At 36.4% G+C, this 20,569-nt stretch overlaps 1 protein-coding gene across 6 annotated transcripts in view; it reads right to left on the bottom strand.

Moving 5' to 3' along the window:
• LOC136031019 (protein BCL9 homolog) overlaps positions 1 to 20,569 on the bottom strand; it is a 97,778-nt gene that overhangs the window by 28,027 nt on the left and 49,182 nt on the right. For all 6 annotated transcript variants that reach the window (XM_065710197.1, XM_065710191.1, XM_065710194.1 and 3 more), the window contains exons 2-5: positions 20,350 to 20,438; positions 12,226 to 12,624; positions 4,235 to 4,339; positions 1,464 to 1,696 (exon numbers count right to left, since the gene is read on the bottom strand). In XM_065710197.1, the coding sequence (XP_065566269.1) occupies positions 1,464 to 1,696; positions 4,235 to 4,339; positions 12,226 to 12,624; positions 20,350 to 20,356 (744 nt within the window). In that variant the 5' untranslated portion in view covers positions 20,357 to 20,438. The remainder of the gene's footprint in view (positions 1 to 1,463; positions 1,697 to 4,234; positions 4,340 to 12,225; positions 12,625 to 20,349; positions 20,439 to 20,569) is intronic.

Raw genomic sequence — 20,569 nt, forward strand, 5'->3', positions numbered from 1 at the left:
TTCACAGAACTAATGTTATTTTATTTCAGCTACTATTTCACCATTTTAGGATTATAATTACCTGTACTACACTTTATCGTTCTGATAACAAGAGACCTAAGTCAGACAAACGACCTTTCAAACCAGGGACCACAGCTATACATAAAACAAAATCCTATTCCATCTTTTTTTTTCTGCCAGCCTTTTCGCGCTTTTGTGCTCTGAAAATTGCAAGACGTCGTGAAATATGTCATTAAAATATGTTCGATACCGGTAAAACCCGTAAATTACGTAAAATAGGTAAAATACCAATTTTACGGGGGTGCGTAAAATTACGGTAAAATACCCAATTTTACCAGTTACAACACTAGTTCTGCTGCATTGAATTTTGAGCCAATAAAAAGAACGTAAGATTTTTAACACGATTCAAGAAACCAACTCTTAGCAATGGACATTTTTTTTTACCAAAGACAATGACAGAACATATAAATATATATATATATAAATAATATATATATATATATATATATATATATATATATATATATATATATATATATATATATATATATATATATATATATATATATGTTTCTTATTTTACCCTGTTATTAATTGTACATATTACCTTGTTTCATAATTAAATTATTCCTTGAATTTATAGACTCGGATCTTTTTTGGGGGGAGGGGGCTGACATACACACAGGCTTATCTATCAGAGAAGGGAATGTTATCCTTTTTCTTTACAGAAGGGGTGTATAAAATATAAAAGAATTCATATTTATGCCAACTCCCTTTTTGTTATTCAGGAGTGATGGTCTTTTAAGTCCCATTTCATCTCCCCTGCGTGGAAGTATGGGTATAGGAGACAATCATTCAGAAGTTTTACATTAAGGGGCTTTATTTTAACAAAGAGCCATGAAGCCTGGTTTTAGTTTGCTTTTACTTTTTCTGATTTGTTTGAAAAACAAAACAGATGGATATGCGCCATAATAAGTTACATGGTAACACACCAAAGAATTGCAAAGTTTTTCGGGACTATTTAAAGGAAAGCGTTTATCGGAAGAAGACAAACACTATTCTTCTACTGGTAATCAAATTCAGACACCAAATTATGCAATCCATGAGCAGTGGCAAGAAACTACCTGCCCACAAGGAATAGGAAAAATACTCTCTTATCATTGGTTGATCCCCCCCAAGAAAATTCAGAATCTTGTTCTTAGGAGGAGGGGGGGCTTACTTATTTCTGCGTAGTTTCACGTTTGATTTTTCGGAAGTTATTAAAGAAAAACGGATTCTGGTGGGAATTTTTTTTAACGGTCCCAACATTTCTATAATAGAGTGAAGAACGTCTACAGCTTGCAACAGTAACTAAATTACTAAATTACATATTACATATAATTACAAATAATTAAATTACATATACTTACATATAATATAAATTACATATAAATGAACAAAAACCTTCAAAATGTGGGTCATACCTCTAAAAATTTCTTTGTCCCTGGTTGGCCACAATGATAAGCTATAATCGAAGGACATTGGCCATGAATAACAGCTTCAGCAGCTTCGTTGGCCAACTGAGTAGAAAAAACAAAAATTTGTGACTGTTGCTGCATATACTGAGCATCTAGTGTGCTTGGCTGCTTATGAACAGCCATGTCCATTCCTGGCCCACCCATCATCGGGTTCATGTTTCCGCCCATTGGGTCACCCACTTGAAAGAAAATAGAGACAAATTAAAATAAGACCAATCAATTTATAAAGCAGATTATAAGAATAATATCCTCTTCTGCAGACAAGGGATATCTTGGGAAACTCTTACGTTCAGCAACGAACGTTTAACAAATATACCTACTTATGGCACGTACAATGGGGGAGACGGTTCATGCCTCTATCATAAAATAATCCCATGATTTCTATTTAATCTCCATAAGTAAGTATTCCTCAGACAATTTGCCAGTCTTTTTTCCAATCCCTCCCCCTAGAAAAAAATTTAAGGGCACGCCTTATCTACAATACCATTTGTTAATACAAGCTTTTACTTCGCTAATTAGTTTAATTTCGTAGATACTATCTACCGACAAGTTACTGGTAAGCCTATTGGATCACACAAATTTCAGTCAGATATAACATTAAAATTTAATCTTCTTCTTAAAAAAAGCTCTAGCATGGGCATCACCCTGCCAGGGTCAAGGCGAAGAGTTTAACTTCCCTCAAAACTTCCCACACTTTAGGAGTCTCTTAGGCTAGATGGTTGTCCTGAAACTTTTTAAGAAGTGATAACCGACCAGGCTAGCGCCGTGTCATCTTTATTTCTTGAAATATCGACCATTAAGTAAATCGTTTATGCTGATGATTTAAGCATCCAAGTGTGAGCAAATTGAATGAGGTTTTAGAAGGTTTTGCGAGTTCATGGTGCTAGAATAGGTTTGAAAATGAATGCTAAGCAGACTAAGTCGTTAAGTCTAGGAATAAGTGAAGATTAAAAGGTGACGTTGGGTAACGAAAAGATTGATCAGATGGACAGCTTCACTTACCTTGGTAGTTTTATTAATAAAGTCCATGGGAGCAGCGAAGATATCAAAAGTAGAATAGCCAAGGCTCATGGTGTTTTTTGTTTGTTTTTTTCAGAGCTGAAAAAAGTTTGGAAGAATAGAAAGATAAGTCTGCAAACCAAGATTAGAATATTGGAAGCTACAGTGATGACAGTGGTCAAATATGGTTCTGAAGCTTGGGCGCTCCAAAAAGCGGACGAAGATTTGCTAGAGGTTTTCCAGAGAAATTGCCATCGGATTGTTGTGGGTACCCGGATGACTAACCGTATTTCAACTAACAGGCTGCAGGAAAAGAACGGTTCAGTCCCACTTTCTAGGCCATTAACGTGGGAAAGGTTGAGATGGCCAGGCACGTTTTGCGGATGAAAGATAGCGGATTGCCAAAGATTGTCCTTTTCGGCCAACCGTCTAGGGCTAAACAGAAAGCAGGTCGTCCGCGGTTGGGGTTGCAGGATATCATAAAGAACTATTTAAGGGAAATGGAAACTTCACGAGAGGGTGTAAAGAGGGAGGCTCTAAGATTGGGATGGAAGAGTACGTGCGTAGCTGTGTTAGCCTCAGATAGCAGCAAAACTTCTGTACTTTAGATCCCTCATTGTGTACACATCACTGGGTGCATATCCCGTTCGGCACAAACAGAAGTACGTTTAAGTTTTGCGGCGTTAGGACAGGTTTTACAGACATAGCTAACTATGACATAGTTAACTATGATAATCTGTAAGGAGAAATATCTAGACAAGAGTACTTAAATAACAACTTCGTCTGGCTCTACATCTGGTACATCTGGGACCGAATCGCAGAGGGTGCTATTCCATTAAAGCAACCTGTATATACCTCCAAAGGCATATCGGGGACCCGTGATGTGCCTAGCGCTACAAAGTGTGTTATAAAAACAGAAAATATCTATTCATTAGGACAAATTGTCAATGTCACACCAGAAGATCGCATTTGACATTTTCACACGTCTGAGTTAGCTCTCAAAAACCGTTTGCTAGGATGTCCTCAAAGGGAGGATCAATAGAACAATGTATATCAGGAGGATCGAAGTGTGATCGAACATGCATTGTCCTCCTGATTTTCCTCTTGAATCAACTGAGCAAATAATTTATGACATTTTTTTCTTAGAATTTTAAAAATGGTAGATATGACCTTCACACGACGAAATATTCAAGTTGATTAATTAGCTTTCCTTCGAAGTTAAAATTTGTTTCGATAGATTAGAATAAAAAAATACATTGCCCCACATACCATGGCAAAATTAAAAATAGGAACAAATAGTTAAGTTTTTAAAAAGTGGAAGCAACAAAATAAAATATGTAACTACAGTAGAAATAATTTAAGTTAAAAGTAACTTCATTTTTTTTCGACAAATCAGTATCAATGATCTCATAGGAGTTCGATGTTTTCTGTGTAACTAAAAATACATTCTGAAAGTAAGACTATATTGCTAACCAATTTATATTGCTAACAATTTTTTGTGGGTTGAATTTCTTACACACACCACTTCCATTTTCCCCCTCTTACTTCACAGTAAGAAGTACTTCCCCTCTAACTTTTCGTGGTACATTGTACGAATTGCGGAAAATTGACTCAATCTAAATATATGTTACCAATGATAAAAAAAAGAACAATTTAGAAACATTATGGATCGACACGTGAGAAAAGGCAAATGGAAATATTGACGAATTTTAACTTACTCCCAACAAAATCGTGTCCAGGCCCAAGTTGTTGATCTTCCATTTTTATTTGCCCCATCATTGGTCCACAATTCTCACTCCCAAGGTCACCACCACCGGATTTCACTAGAAACAAAAAAAAAACATGACAATGACAAGGAAAAAATAAAGCATGAAACAAACAAGAAATAAGAAACAAATAAAAGATGACACAAATAAGAAACAAGAAACAAATAAAACATGAAACAAACAAGAATCAAGAAAGAAATAAAACATGAAATAAACAAGAAATAAATAGAACATGACAATGGAGCATGATTCTGGTGAAAAAGTGTAGGAGATAAACGTACTGCACATACTAGGAGAGCAGAGGGATTGTTTGATAGCCCCTAGGGAGACAAACCTGTTTGCACTAATGAATCCGCACAAACCGATGCAAACAGGTCTGAATTTTTTCAGGGGAGGGGGAGGCCAAAAGACGGATTTTTTACTATTCAAAGGGGGTCAACAGGCCCATCTTAGGACGGTGGAGTCCTCCCTATCTGTTCCAATATACTGACATGTACACGTTCATTCATACTGAACGATGTAGGGTGAATACCCCTTAGCAGCATCCAAGAAGAAAAATGTGAGAAGATTCTGAGAAATACACACTAAAATACACGGAAATCTGCCTGGAATGCCTTTCAATTCCCATATCCCCTCCTTTAGTGCCAAATTTCGAATATCCTTCGAGGTCATTGCTGATCTATGAAGACATATGCACTGACAAACAAGGTAGACAGAGATAGATCCCTCCGCTATACAATATTTTTAAAATATTATCTAAAATACATATCCTTGTTTCTAGCCTTGTCCCCTACCCCATGCTCAGCCTTGGGTATACATATGCAAGACTATCATTTGGAATGGTGTGGTAAAGCCATTGCGTCTTCATAACACTAATAGAGTAGTTAGTCCCAGGATTTTTAAATACAAATCGAAACCTACCTGCAAACCATTAGGAGAAAATTACTGCACACGATTATATTAAATAAAGCGGGAAATACAGCTAAAACCATGGGTGTGTAGCTAGAATTGCCGAGGACGATGCAAGCGATTCCAAGGAGGTGCATCTTAAGTCAAATTGTTGTTGATCTTCACAAAATAAGTCTTTATGACCAGTCCAAAGGAACAAATTTCTCGTTACCCATATTTTGGGTGTTTCATTTGTTTTGTTAGAGTTCACTTCAAAGGGTTAGTGCTCTTTTTTCTGTGTTAAGCAGTGAGGACAACTTGGCAGAGGTCCTTGCCGTAATGTGCTTTTGTATCTTCACTTCTTTTCTGTCCACTGGCTGATATTTAACTCGTTTTCTAGGTTCTTATTAATTGTTTTTTTATATTTTTTCGCTTTCTATCAAATGAGGATGCCAGGGGGCTAAAACCCCAACAAATTGTCTTTTACAGCCACAAATTCCAACTTCCACGCGGATTTGTGAAACCAATCTGGAGGAAAAGGGCAGCACTAAAGTGAAGCTTTCAATAGTATTTTCAAGTAGTATTTTTAAGTCTAAAACATTTTGAGTATAAGGAGGTGTTATTAAAACAAGCTTTGCTACAGGGTATAAAGGTCATACCGAAGAGTTCCAAGGTTTGACCCCTCTCCGACCCCCCTCCCCTCTTATATATTTTTCGCTACTAAACGGCTAAGATAACGAAAACAAACTGGGGTGATATACCCAGCTGAATCGAAATCCGGGTATGACCCTGTACACCGTTTCCTCATATTAAGGACGTATCCTAATTATAATAAACACGTGCCAGAAATGTAACTTATTTTGAGAAGTTAAAAGCACAGAACAATTACTAATTATAAAAAAATAATTAATGACACATGATTAAATCAGGAGAATCGACCAACATTTGGATGATTTCCAGTTGTAAAATAAATATGGGCGTCTGACAACTCTGAAATGCAACAAATTTTAGACACACCAATTAGTGCATTGACGTTAAGATTTAGGGTCAAGTTACCTGAAAGGTTTATCGGGGCAACTGAACTTCAAAGTATTCCGCTTTAAAAGATGTACAAACCTAATTACTTAATGAAAGTCTCATTTCCCTATAAATTCTTAATATTAGCATTATATATTAGTTGGCCAGTTCAATTGAGTGTAAATAATAAAAAAAATGTTTGATAAAATGTTTGCATTTTTGTTTTCTTTTTTGTTATTTTTTTCCTCTCTGTGTTTATTTCCCTTATCTCGTATTAGAGATTTGATAGATATGATTGTAATGTTTTCCCCTACGTTCATAGGCCATGGAGCCTTTCATGGGGGTGTTTTGAGTAGGGCCAAAGGCGTGAGTGCAGCCAGATCGAAACGAATGCTCATGTGCAGGGGCCAGAGGTCCGAGCTGTCAGCCATAGCGAGCAGAATGAGGAGCTCAAAAGCCAAAAACAGGATTTTTGCTAATCAAGAGGCCAACGAAGCAGTTTTTTTCGCTAATAATAAGTAAATAATTGACAAATAATAATAATTATTAATTAATCAATATACTACAATGATTAAATAATCAGTAAATCATTATCTTTAAAACATAGATATCTATGGCACCTGGCGTGTGTGCCGGAAAGGGGCTTTCGGACCCACGCATAACCCAAAATTCACAAGTTTTATTTTTCATGAATTCCTTCATCATGTTCTACATTTACTTGTGTAATTCATGTGTTTTTTTATGAACATGTACCCCCCCCCCAGATAAATTCATAAGGAGCCGATTTTGAATCGACAAATGAAGCAGCTAATGCTGGGGCATCACGGAAATCCAATTGACCGGAGCCCTTCATTCCAATCTCTCAACGCTGCTAGAAAGCAGCAATAAGCGGTTGAACTACGAGAAGATGGAGCAAAAATGACATAGATAGGCGGGATGCAAAATAGCCGTGAAAAAAAAAGAAGACATCTAATAGTAGAAAACAAGGAGGATATTGGAGTACACGGAAGACTGATCTACTAGAAGATGTTAGGTAGAGGACCTACTAAGGGATTGTAAGGATAGACAGCTGGCAAAACATATGGTTAAGATAAAAACTGTAGATTAGCCCATCCCCACTACTAAGCTTTCCTTTGGGAGTGAAGGCAATGGGCCTTTGTGTCTAAGCCTCAACTTAGTTCGGTGAGTTTGTTCATATTAATAACAGAACCGGACCTTCAGACCAGTCTCATAAAGGGAACTTCAGATTTTTCATTATGCCTTATAGTTTACACAGCTTAACAAATTTTACCTTCATGTCCCCTCCATTCGTAAACAGTTAAGCAACCATAGCGGAGTGGATAGCACACTAGACCTGCAATCCAATGTCCTTCCAGATGCACGTTCAAATCCTGGCTTTACCAAGACTCAAGTCCCGACTTGGGATGAGGTTCTGTGGTGCGATTTTAGAAGTTCAGCCCCCTGGGGTGTAGAGGGATTGGCCTTTGAAGCCTGAGCCTCGATCCAATTGATTTCACCCCCCCCCCCACACACACACACACACGCAAATTACACATTAAAATTCGTAAACAATGTCCAGTGCATAAAACTCACATAAAAATCAATCTTTTAATACGAAAAAGCTGATGAAAAATTAATACCTTACCCAACATGTTGAATAAGAGGTACCACAAGAAGAAAATTTTTTAGACAGTGAGAGAACAAGCCCTTAATTTTCAACCTCAAAAGGTATCATAGCCTACTCACCAACTTTGCCGTCTTCAATTTGTTTTTTCCTCTTGCTGGCCAATTTAAACAACTAATACAATAGACTCACTCAACATATCAAAACATGGTAATAAGGTATTCAAATTCTCGATGGGGGAAATTAAGAACAAGAAGCTGGAGAAGTAGCTTGAGCTTATGCAAGAGTACAACCAGATTGATGGCTTTGTGTTTCCTTATAAGATTCATGTGAGTTTAAGATCGTTCCAGACTCCATGAACTATTTTCAGATGGAGAAGAGAGATAAAAAATCCCTATATTCTCGTGTATTTTAATATATTTATATACTTGAGTCACGACTTAAACGAACAGAATGATAGATAATTACTATATCTCAAATTAGGCAGTAGAACTTCTCCTGGCATATTGAAAAGCTGCATCGGCAAAAGAGCGTTCCTGCACATAAATGGGGAAGTGTTTCCTCTAAGATTGGTCAGAAGATATCTTTGAAAAGTTGAGACCTAGAGGGGAAGTTTTTATATATTTTTCAACCCACCCCCTTCTCAAAGGGAAAATTTCCTGGTGGAAAATCTCCCTGGATATCAGACTTGTGTATGTCTAAGGAAATTAACAAAGGATATGAGATTCGATTTTATTAAAGTTAGGAGAAAATAGCATTTTAAGTACATAACAATAGAAGGGTTAAATTCTATTATCATAAGCCTATATCGAAAGTAAGACTTATAAGTAAGATTTATTTTCCATCTATTCTGTCACTTCTGTCTTTGTCTCACACTAAGCTAAAAGAAACTAGCGAAGAAACTGGTTTGTTCCGAAGTCTTACACAGCGAAAACTTGAATGAGTGGTGTATAATACACGAGTACCAAGATTCCTCTCTCCCCCCCCCCCTACGGAAAATAAAAAACACAACTCATATAAAATTCTCAAATTCGGACAGACTTATTTTACAGGGAGGGGTGGTATATCCCGTGAAGGGTACTTTCCGACGGGGAAATGTCGGGGGAGAGAGAGGGGGGTGGTAGACGCCTAGAACCATGTTTCCTATCCCTGGGTTATGAGTTTCTGAAACTCTGAATAAGTCCAATTCAAAAAGTCTGAATTAGTCAGTCAAAATATCAATACGAGTTATTTTTTAACGTTGGAACGTTCCAAGTTATAACTTTCATATAAAATTTGAAAAGTGTTATGGCCTCAGAAAAAGCAATGAGTCCCACCAATCCAGGTCAGAGACGACTAAGACATCTTCTCAAGTTTACATGAAGCACTTAGGTCGGCTTATATCCAGACACCAACAAGTCCCTGGGACCTCCAGTTGAATTGTGGCCTTGTACGGTCCTGGGTCCACCCTCGTCAGAACATGGTTTTCCATATTTGGCGATTCTCTACCAGCAAGGGATGACGTCCGGCACACGTAATCTCAAGCCTAATACCTCCGAATCATTATATGATCATGCCTACAAATCAGAATCCAGTCAGTGCTGTGTCGTCTACTTCACCATAATTTTCTCGGGAGCGTCACTTCTCAAAGTCACCTTTAGGTGCCGGTTCTGGTAAAGCAAACTCACGAAAAGGTCAACCCCGAACTTTTTTCTTGTGTATTTGGGGTCTTCATGGCCGAAATACCAATGTTAAGCCAATAAGAAAAAAACTCCAATCAAAAATTATTTGCTTGGGTGTATTCTTTTCTATTTTTTCTTGCACACTGCTGTCCCCTTAGCACAAGGACTTAAAGACAGAAGTTTGGACCTGATTGGAGAAAAATTATTTTGACCTTTCCTGGGCCTTAATTTAGGGGGGACCATGCCCCCAGCAATTTTTTGTACACTCTTCACCTTGGCAAAAGAATCAGCTGCTCTAAGTTTCAAACTGATCACGGACGTATAGTTCTTGTTTTGCCATTTCCAAGTCCCTCTCCTCCTAACAGAATATGTTTTCCCTGTTGGTCCAGATAATGTTTCCTGAGAGTATGGATAAATAGGCCAATAAAATAAAAGAGCCAATAGGACATGTGATACCAAATCTAACTATCAAAAAAGTGTATAATTTATAGCCTTTGCCCCAGAGGCTGTGGGGTCATTTCATCTCTAGAGATATATTCGTTGGGCTTTTTGACTATCCTGAACAAAACCACATCCAAAAATTTTGATCCTATCTTGGAAGGGGAATTAAGAGGGGTTGTGTAGCAAAAAGGACATGGGAGGGGGCTAATTGCCCTCCAGTTACTTTGACCCTCAAAAGAGCCATATAACTTACAAGTTTCAATGGAATGAGCCCCCTCAAACGTTTTTACGATTACCCCTTCTACACGAAGGGGTTTCGGTAAAAAGAAAAATAAAGAAATAATACATTGAAGGCATATGACAGGGAAAAGGTGGGGAATGGCGTCAAAAATGACCATACAACTATAAATCGGAGAATAAGGAGAATAATTCGATCATTACTGTCATATGGTGGTGTAGTGGTCTCGGTAAACTTAACTCAAATTCGAGCAATCAGGATCCCTTCAATAAGGGTACAAAGACTAACTACCAAACAATCAAAACAGCTTCAAACTTGACTGTCACGACATCCATGGAAATATGTATATGACGATCGTCTATAGAAAATTTTTATAAGGATGAGGCAATAGAAAGTAATATCAGGCTTAAGATTGTTGACCAATGGACTCAGAGAAAGCAGATACAGCGGATAAAAAGCCGCGTAGACCGATGCAACTCACTACTACTTATGTGCGGAAAGCTACAGATGTACAAGGACAATATAGTCACACTAATCAAAATATCGCAAAAATCTGTTATACAGATTGATTGTGAACCCACGCAGCGTCAGGGACTGGAGTAGTAACTTGCCCCTGATCTGAATTAGGATTTTGGAATCAGGCTAAAATGTATGGAATGGAATAAGCAGCCAATAGACTGGATGAATCAAAAGGTGCCTGTAGGGACATCATCTGGTAATCAAATATGCCTTAAGGCTCTTGAGAATATTCAGTTTAGACAAAAAAGCGAGCTGGATAATACTAGGAAGTTTTAAACAGACTAGCATCCAATGGTAGGTCAACAGTAGCCATATTACATTGAAATGGACCTCGAGACATCCTGAGATAGTAGGTGACGAATTGACAGATGAAGCAGCTAAAACAGGGGCCTCTATGACTTATTATGGGTCCGGGCTTTTCATTCACATCCCTTTGAATAGCTGGAAAGCGGCTATAAGGAGATGGTGGAACAAAAGTGGCACAGAAAGGTAGGAAGCACAGAAACAAAGGAAATACTATGATTCTAAAGTTTAATCCCACGTTAACCAAATATATTCTTCGACTTAAAAGGTCTGAAAGACAAAGGGTTATTGAAGCCACAGCAGGATTTGGAAATTTTCAGAATAATCTCACATGAATTGGAAGAGTTCTTTTCCGTTTTACCAAAAATGTCAGACGACATGGAAACAAGAAGGCAACTAATAGGCAAAGGTCTGACCGGTATTATACACCGGCTGAACCCATTCCATAAATTGGATGTTAGACTAGAGGAGGACATAGTTACAGAGGATGGTGTCGGACACCTAGCAAAATGTATGGTAAGGATGGTGGCATTACCTTTTGCTTTTTATGGGGAAGGGGCTAAAGCAACGGGCCCTTGTGACCTGAGCTTCGACTCAGTCTGTTAAGTCTGCCCATGGCTCTTCATTAAGTGCTGTCTCTGATAAAACACATATAAAACTCCAGATAAAGCACCAAAACTGCGTTTGGAATCCGTCAGTATGTTATCAATTAGCCAAAAAATTCTCTTCCCTAGTTGCCAAGATACCGATTATTCTTTTCTTGGTCTTACTTGACTATTACCTTACTGATTGCTTGACTTATCACTTGATTGCGTGTTTAAAACAGTAAAATCACTTATTAGGAAAAACAAACTCAAACTAGAGGAAAGCCAAATCCAAAACAAACAAAAATTAGCAATAACTTAATTAGCAATATTAACAATAATATTGTTAATAATAAATAATATATATTTATTATATATTAATTATAAATTAAATAATATATATAATTAATTAAAATATTAATTAATATAAAATTAATATATAATATTATAAAATTAATAAATATTAATTAATTAAAAAATAATATATATTTATTATAAATTATTGTAAATAATAATAATATATATTATCATTGTTAATAATAATAATAAGTAATAATATTAATGATAATATAATTAATTATAATAGCAATAATTAATTAGCAATAATTAATTAGCTTAAAACAAAAATTAGCAATAACTTAAAATGAAAAGTACAAATAATAACTTACTGTCCATTGGGGGATCATTCAAAAAATTATCCATAGGATTACTTCCAACATTATTTGGTCCCATCATTGGATTCATTCCACCACCAGGTCCACAAACATTAGGCTTAATATCAGGGCCACTTGTAGGCTGAGGGCCACTAGACGTATTACCACTTTGACCACTAAGGGTTGCACAATTATTACTACCACTATTTTCACAGTTATTCATTGATTCACCACCGTTTGGTGTACTGGGTTCGTCTTTCACTGTTACGGACGGCACAGTAGTTCCAGCATTAGCCGCTAACGGATCAGGGGTTGGACATTCGGATTTGATATGAGGCTGAGTGCCACCCGACGGCGTAGGAACACCATTGCTGCCATTTTTTTTCTCTTTTTTAGAATCCTTTAACATAGCGTCTGAAAAACAAGGGAGGATTATTTTCGAAGAACCAAGTTGGGCAAACATTTGCTGACACTTGAAATCTGAAAATCGGCAAAACTGCCTTTTTATAGCAGAAACTGCGTTTTTTACAGTAAAAACTGCAGTTTTACATCTTCCCGTCCAGCAAACACGAACTGAAACTTAACAACTTTTTAATACAAATTTTGTGAAATAGTGGCTTGGGGGTTTGCTTCCATGGACAGTAAGCTCTCTTAATCCCTTAAGGAAAATGACTACTAGTGAACAGGCTGTGGTGTTCACCCCTTCAGGTGCAATGGAGGTTGTGGGCCAGCCATTCTGTGCTTTGGTACGCCCTTCCTGTTTACCTTCCCCAGATTTCTCCGTGTACCCAGTTAGAGCTGGGTCGACTCTGGTTGAGCTTACAGAATCGCGCCACGGATTCCCGTTTCAAAGCAAATAACCAGACACCAAGAACCTTAATCCTTAAAAAAAAAATGACTACTAGTGAGCCGACTGTGGTGGTTTAATTCCTTATTTTCTGATTTTAATTACATATCTAAAGACTAATGGCAATTGATCTCTGTATTTTAATGTCCCCTCCAAATATTTATTTTAAGCAAGATTATTTCCTTCACTAAATATATTCACCACCAAAAAAAAGGTAAAAAGAAAAAAATAAGGCGTTGGACTATAGCTGCGGTGCTGATCTCCATTACATGGCCCTTCGGCCAAAAAGTGCAATGAAGGCTGTGGGCCAGCAATTCTGTGCTTTGGTACGCCCTTCCTGTTTACCTTCCCCAGATTTCTCCGTGTACCCAGTTAGAGCTGGGTCGACTCTGGTTGAGCTTACAGAATCGCACCACTGATTCCCGTTTCAAACCACCAAGAACCTTAATCAGACACCAAGAACCTTAATCAGACACCAAGAACCTTAATCCTTGTTGACTCGAACCCTTGTTTTCACGAAAATGGACTTCAAGTGCGTGATAACCACTCGGCTCAATCTAATACAAGCTTCTACAAAAAGGTAACACCTATTAATAGTTTTTAGATTGCAAACTGGAGGAATTTGTATTATTTTAGGCAACGTAGATTTATCGCAAGAACCTATAAACATTGAGGTGTATATGGCCCAAAAATCCACTAAGGCTGGATAGGAAACAACGAATACATGTAAAGCAGTCAAGATAATGGTTGAAGAAATCTTTAGGGACTTTCACTCCCCTCCGCCTGGTATAGGCTTCAGAGCCCTGCTTGTTCGGCCACAAGTTACGTTATCCTCCACCTGGCACGCGCATATAAGTAGAGACAACTTGAAAAGCATTCAAGAGAATGGTTGCAGATCATTCTAAGGTTCCCCCCCCCACCTAGTATATATTTCGAAGCGCTGCTTGTATCACTTAGCTATTAGGTAAATAAGACTTATTGAGCGGGGGACATCCTTAGTGAATGAGACATTCACTACGGACTTTATTATAATTAAATTAAAAAACAAGTTTTAGCAACTGAAAATAAGGAGTGGCATTAAAACTTAAAACGAACAGAAATACATATATGTGGGGGGAAGGGTGCTCTTCCTAAACACCTCGCTCTTTGCACTTAAGTATTTTAGTGCTTAAAAAAAACTTCTTACTGTTCGTAAAGAATTGAGACAGAATTCAAACTTTAGCGTAAAGAGCGAGGTGTTGAGGAAGAGCAACCCCCCTAATATACGTAATAATTTCTGCTCGATTTAATTATTGATACCGCTCCTTACTTTCAGTTGAAAAGACTTGTTTTTATTTAATTTTGGATCGTTTTTTATATAATACCAGAAAGTCTGGCTACACCTCCTCGGAAAAATCCCTCCTCTCCATGAATTTATTCTCTAGACTATTCAGTCCTGGTGAAAATTTATCCCGGACAATCATCCAGAACATTTTCAAACGTAAAATTTGAGTTGGCAAAGAGAAAGCAATTCACTAGCTCCACTAATTTCCAAGATAGCAAGAAGCTTTTAAATTGGAAGTTTACCTTTTATTTACACAAAATGGAAAAATTGACATCTTGGTAAAACAAAGCTTCTGCCCCTCCCCCTTGATAAATTATCATGTGGCACTGGTGATTAATCCCACTTATTCTTAATCCATGTTTACCTTCAAATAGAGCAGAGAGCAGGTCGGTCGAATTTTCAAAGTGCTTTCTTCTTCTGTCAGGTACCTTTTCTACATTCTCAACATTTACACCGTACTTCCCAATTCTTACACTTTCAAAAGTATTAATGAACATTTTGCTTTAGTTTTCAGATGTTTCATTTTTAAAAGATATGTTGGAACATTTTGTTGTAACCATCAAAATGATACTGAAGAGTTCAATAGTACTGAAATATACCCATACACAGATTAACAAGTTAAAATCAGGTCACTGAATGATAATGAGGCAATTAAAAAGAATAAAATTACGCTTGTTTAAGAATTTCTAAGCCAGAATAACTTCCGATTATAGATCAGATTTTCAAACTCCTGGAAGCAATAGGGAAATTAAAAACTTATTTCCTGGATGGTATAACAGGGAGGAATGGGCTAATCTTATATTAAATAGCAAAAATTTTATGGGGGGCACTGAATGATAATGAGGCAATTGAAAAAGAATAAAATTATGTTAGTTTTAGAATTTCTAAACCAGAATAACTTCTAATTATAGATAAGATTTTCAAACCCCTGGAAACAATAGGAAAGTTAAAAACTTATTTCCTCGATGGTATAATAGGGAGGAATGGGTTAATCTTATATTAACTAATAAAAATTTCATGTAGGTAAAGAAGTTGGGAAGAATGGTTGGTATGGGTAAGGCCATTTCCTTGAGGGTTATGGAGTTTGACCCCCCCCCCCCCTAAAAAAAAATGTCCGACTCGTAACGTAACAAAAGTGAATATTAACAATTTTTTATGTGTTTTTTAACTCCCTTTCCTTCCAGAAAGTCTCTTTTTACATACTTCCCGAAAAAAAAATCCTGGATACGACCCTGGGTATGGATACGACACATAAAGACCATTTTCTTTAATTTATTCAGTTTGAATTCAAAAATGTGTTTTTGTTGAAATCTTGCAAAAATGATTTCGTTTATTAATGAGAAATCTTAGAAATATCGTATAATATATCACGTGTAGTATAATCTAGCTAAAGTCAGGTTACTGAATAACAATAAGCTAATGAAGAGGTTTTTTTTAAAATTATCAGCTGTGGGATTTTGAAGCCAGACTAGCTCTCGCAAAAATTATAGTCGATCCGTGCAGTGGGGTGAAGAACTCGAAAAAAAGGGAAATGTGCATAAATTTATTTGAAAGTGCGGGCTTTTTCACCAAGTATTCTTCATTTTTGATGACACTATAGCGCTTCAATGCTTATTGAAACACAGCTTAGTTGAAGCATATAGTTTAATCAAGAAAAATATATTCATACTGCTAGAATAAGCACTTATTACTTTTCCCAAGGGAAAATGGTGATCAGGGCCGTAACCAGAACTTTTGTTCGGGGAGGTGGTGGTCATTTCTCGGGGGTGGGGGGACAAAAAACTTTTAAAAGCGCATAAAAATTTGTTAATATACATTTTATTACGCTTTTACGAGTCAGACAAACATTTCAGGGGGGTAGGTTCAAACCCCCTAGCCCTCCCTTAGATACGGCTTCAATGGTGATATCGCTTTTTCTTATTGGATATTCAAGGTTTACATAGCACCTCAATATGTTGTCTCATTTGAAAGCTAATAATTAGATGCATAGACTTGACATAGTTTCTTAATACTTATTATTTTCCTATAAAAATAGAAAACAATCTTATTTTAACGCAAATTTACATCATTCTCTAAGAAAATGTGTAAGAAACATCATAATTCCAGTCCAATGATAGATCTGAAACCAATGAATCCAGTGATAGAAGTATCGTGTCCTTTCGGTCCTAGTTGCAGCAGTAGGCTGCTGCATACATGGTCATTCTGAAGTGACCATCCCCCCCCCCAACCCGGAAAGAAAAACCAGGCGCGTGCCTGGACTGTACTAATTGTCCGTGTTTCATTTAAAAAATATAACCATACACCCAGTGAAATTACAACCATTAGCCCCCGCCCCAAACAGAAGTTTTCTTACATGCCTGACCCAGTGAAGAGAAAATCTTTAGGATGAATGAAAACATAAGCCCTCACAGACATTTTTCAATTCTTAAAAGAATTTTCGAAGTAATTCGTTGTACAAAAAACGTAAAGAAAAGGAACAAAATTGTACCCTTTTATTAATCTTCTAGAGGGGTACAGGCAAATATGTACTGAAGAATTATAAAAGATAATCCATACAATGAAACAATAAAGCTTATTTTAATTGATAAATTTCCTTGGGGGACGAGAAGAAATGATTTTTTGGCAAATTCTAGTCTAGTCGCTTTTTACTAACTTGGAAAGTAGTTGAGCTAGGCGAATGAAACTCTAAGGAATGCATCGAGAGCCTTATTGATCTCCTTTCAAAGCCCCTATCTCCACTCTTTCTACCTCCAAAGGGCACTGATTTTTGATAAATTTTAATAAGCCTTGTGTTATATAAGTAAAACTTTGCGGAATAGATCTTCTAATCAAATGAGGCAAAAGAAACATGTTTTAAGCCTCATATCTTAACTCAATCCCAATTTATAAAGTTTGGAAGATCTGTAAATCTATTTCTTAAATTTAGGAAAAATCCCTTGATATAGCTTAAAATTCTACTGAAAAAAAAAAGGCATTTTTAAAACCAAAGCCAATGAAAAAGAGCTTCAAAACCCAAAACTAACATAAAAATTTTTCGTCAAAATTTAGATAGGTATTAGACCCATCATGGGTGCAATCTTCTAAGATTGCACCCATTGCCCCTAAACCATTGCCCACCTAAACTTTGCCCCCCTTCCCCATGATTTTGACGAAATTACGCCACTACATCCAAGGGTATCCTGAGAGTTCCAGCCACCAAACTCAACTACTTCCCAAGATAGCAAGAAGCCCTTAAACTAGAGCATTACCGCAACATCTTATGCAATTATCGAAGAGGGCAAGTTCTACATAATAAAGCCGTTAGAACAATCGGTAAGTTTGTCCAGAATGTGCATGACGCCTGATCTTGTTTTACATCCCTGAATGATCCTTAATGTAGGTCAGATAGGAGATTACCAGGCTTAGCCCCTGATGTTTTTTAAAACTTTTTACAAAATTAATTGTGACGTGCATAATTATGGAACAAGGTATAGTGATAACATAGCTGTTGATTTATGTCATGATACCTCGTCTTCATTTCTTATGAAACTCTTAGGCCCATCTGTATGGAATGCACTACAATTGAGCATTAGAATGGCGGAACACATGCCTCAGTTTAAAAAGGAATGAAAAGGTTATTTTTGGAGGGCATGATTGTTAAATTTTATTATGAAGGAACAGGGAAAGCAGGGTGGCAAGGGGAGGCAAAGGTAGGTTGGAAGGCAGGGTGGGGGAGGTGAAAATGAATGAGAGATTGAAGCTGGATTTGTTATTATTATTGTTTATAATATTTATCTAAGTATTTGTTTTATTAGGTAGCTATGTCGACTTTTGAACGACCGCAAACCCTCGTGGTCTCCAGCGAAAGTGTTGTCTTTTTTATTCCTTTATTTGTGATTGTTGGAAATAAAATTTGAATTTAGGATTGTAAAACCCATCTAAGTAATATGGAAGTCAAATGCTCTTACCTGGGGTGGTTTGAAAGGGAGGAATGTGTTGATGCTATATAAGATGACAAATTTTAAGAAAAAGGAAGTTCGCAGTGGCATCAAAAGTTAGATTGGGACACAAAACATTCTCGAAAATCCGGGGGATTCATTTTTCAAAGGAAATACCCAAAAGACATTTTTCAATGAAAATACCCTCCCCCCTCCGTAAAATACACTTTTGAAAATCGTGAAGAGGGGCAAATTACACCCCCACCTTAATTGATGCAATAGAAGTTGAGATCTTTGGTTGGTATGAAAAGGGCATATAGGGACCATTTTTTAAATGTTTTATTAAGCTTGAATTCTAGGGTAAGCTTTTGTTTTTAAAATTTTACGTTGATGTTAATTATTTCATTAAGTATGGCCCTTAGCTATATCATGAGCAATATTATCAAACGTGAATCAAAAGTGAATAAAAAGCGACTCTGGCTAATAATGGCCGAAACATAAAAAAAGGGGATTTTGATATAAATTAAACACATCACAAGAATTGACTGTTTTTGCTGAGTTCAAATATATTCATTAAAGCTACGAGTCTGAGAAAACATACCCAATTTTCTAACACTCCAAAACAGGCGAGTGGTCTTGATGAAAATCAAACCATCATATTACGCATATCAAAGAATACTATTTAAGAGACTTCAATTTCCTGTCTACAAAAGTATGCAGATGCATGTTTTTTTTCTTTTTTTTAGGGAGCGATAATTACCTTCCTTTGAATTAGGCCTGAATAAAGGTTATGTGGGGCGATAGCTCCTCTTTTATCGCAGAAAAACGTTTTCTTTCGTAACATACAAGATTTCATTCATATTCTTGCTGGTACAAAAGATAAAGATATTGAGGGATGGGGAGGCAGGCGACAGCAGAAAATTTGTTTTTGTCGAAATTTAAATAGGAATATCGTTTTTTTTTTTTTTTTTTTTTTTTTTTTTTTTTTTTTTTTTTTTTTTTTTTTTTTTTTTTTTTTTTACAGCAAGTGGCAAGAGAATTGACTTGTTCTAATAGTGACCAAAACTAAAAAAAAAAATCCTTCTACATTCAATACAATCCTTAGCATTCAAGTCTTAACCCAAAAATCTAAAACGTGAAAACAAGGGTCCCAAATAAGTAATAGACAGGGTTTCCAAAAGGTGAAAACAAGGGTCCCAGTTCACGTGCCTAATATTGGACTTAAGGACATAGATTTATTACCTAAATAGATACCAAATATAATAGAAAATCTTTGCAATATTTGATGAAGCAACCAATTATCATGTAGCAGGCGAGAATGGTGGTGTCTCCCGGGAAACATTGAAAAAAATGAAAAGATTCTTTAGAAAACCTTTACTGATGGCATAGGAAAAAAAATGTAAGAAACTTGTGAAAACCTACGCTGTCTCTTGTTTGTTATAAGTTAAGAGGTCCACGGATTAATCTGATTACTACAGATTGCTCTAGATAAACCTACGGATTAGTGTAGATTTTGACAATGTATTATTTAGAAAAGATCTATTATTCTCTAAGAAATTTTCCTTTTTTACATTTTCAAATAACCGCCGTAGCCCAAAGCAAAGTCATTTAAGACACGGTGGCAGTTTTAGGGGGAGGGAGAGAAGAAGGGGACACTTGCCCCTGACACATAAATTTTAGGCTCGCAAAATTTCAAATAAATAAGCTAACGGTTGTAATCATTTGTATTTTTTGAAATTTAATTTTATTGAAATAAAGTAGACGGCATAGTTAATACTAGTAATTAAATAAAGATAATAATAATTGAAAATAAATTATAAATTAATTAATAATTGACAACAGTTGTGTTAATAAAAAAAAAAAAATTAATTTGGCCTGAAATTTTTTGGGGCGGAGAAGGGGGATAATTAAGTCCAAGAGAGGCCAGAACGGCCACTGTTAAGACATGACTTGTGGATAGCTCATACATTTTTAGAGCGACGTAAAAACTGCTCCTACTTACGAATAAAGATAAATTATAATACATGATAGTAAAAAGGAAAATTATCTACCAATCATTTGTGCTCAAATTCCTGGTCTTCACCAGACAAGGACTAATCATAGCTTCACTGGTCCAAGAATTCCAAAAATGCTCGGTCACCTAAAAATAGGAAAAGTAGTTCAGGTTTTTTATTTAGATTTTTGTAACTTTTGCAGATTTTTTTTTTTTTATTATTTACGTAAGAAACAATCGTAGCAAAATTCGTGGCGTCAGAAGTCTGTAAAGATTTG

This window comes from Artemia franciscana, chromosome 9 (genome assembly GCF_032884065.1).
Source record: "Artemia franciscana chromosome 9, ASM3288406v1, whole genome shotgun sequence".
Taxonomy (NCBI): domain Eukaryota; kingdom Metazoa; phylum Arthropoda; class Branchiopoda; order Anostraca; family Artemiidae; genus Artemia; species Artemia franciscana.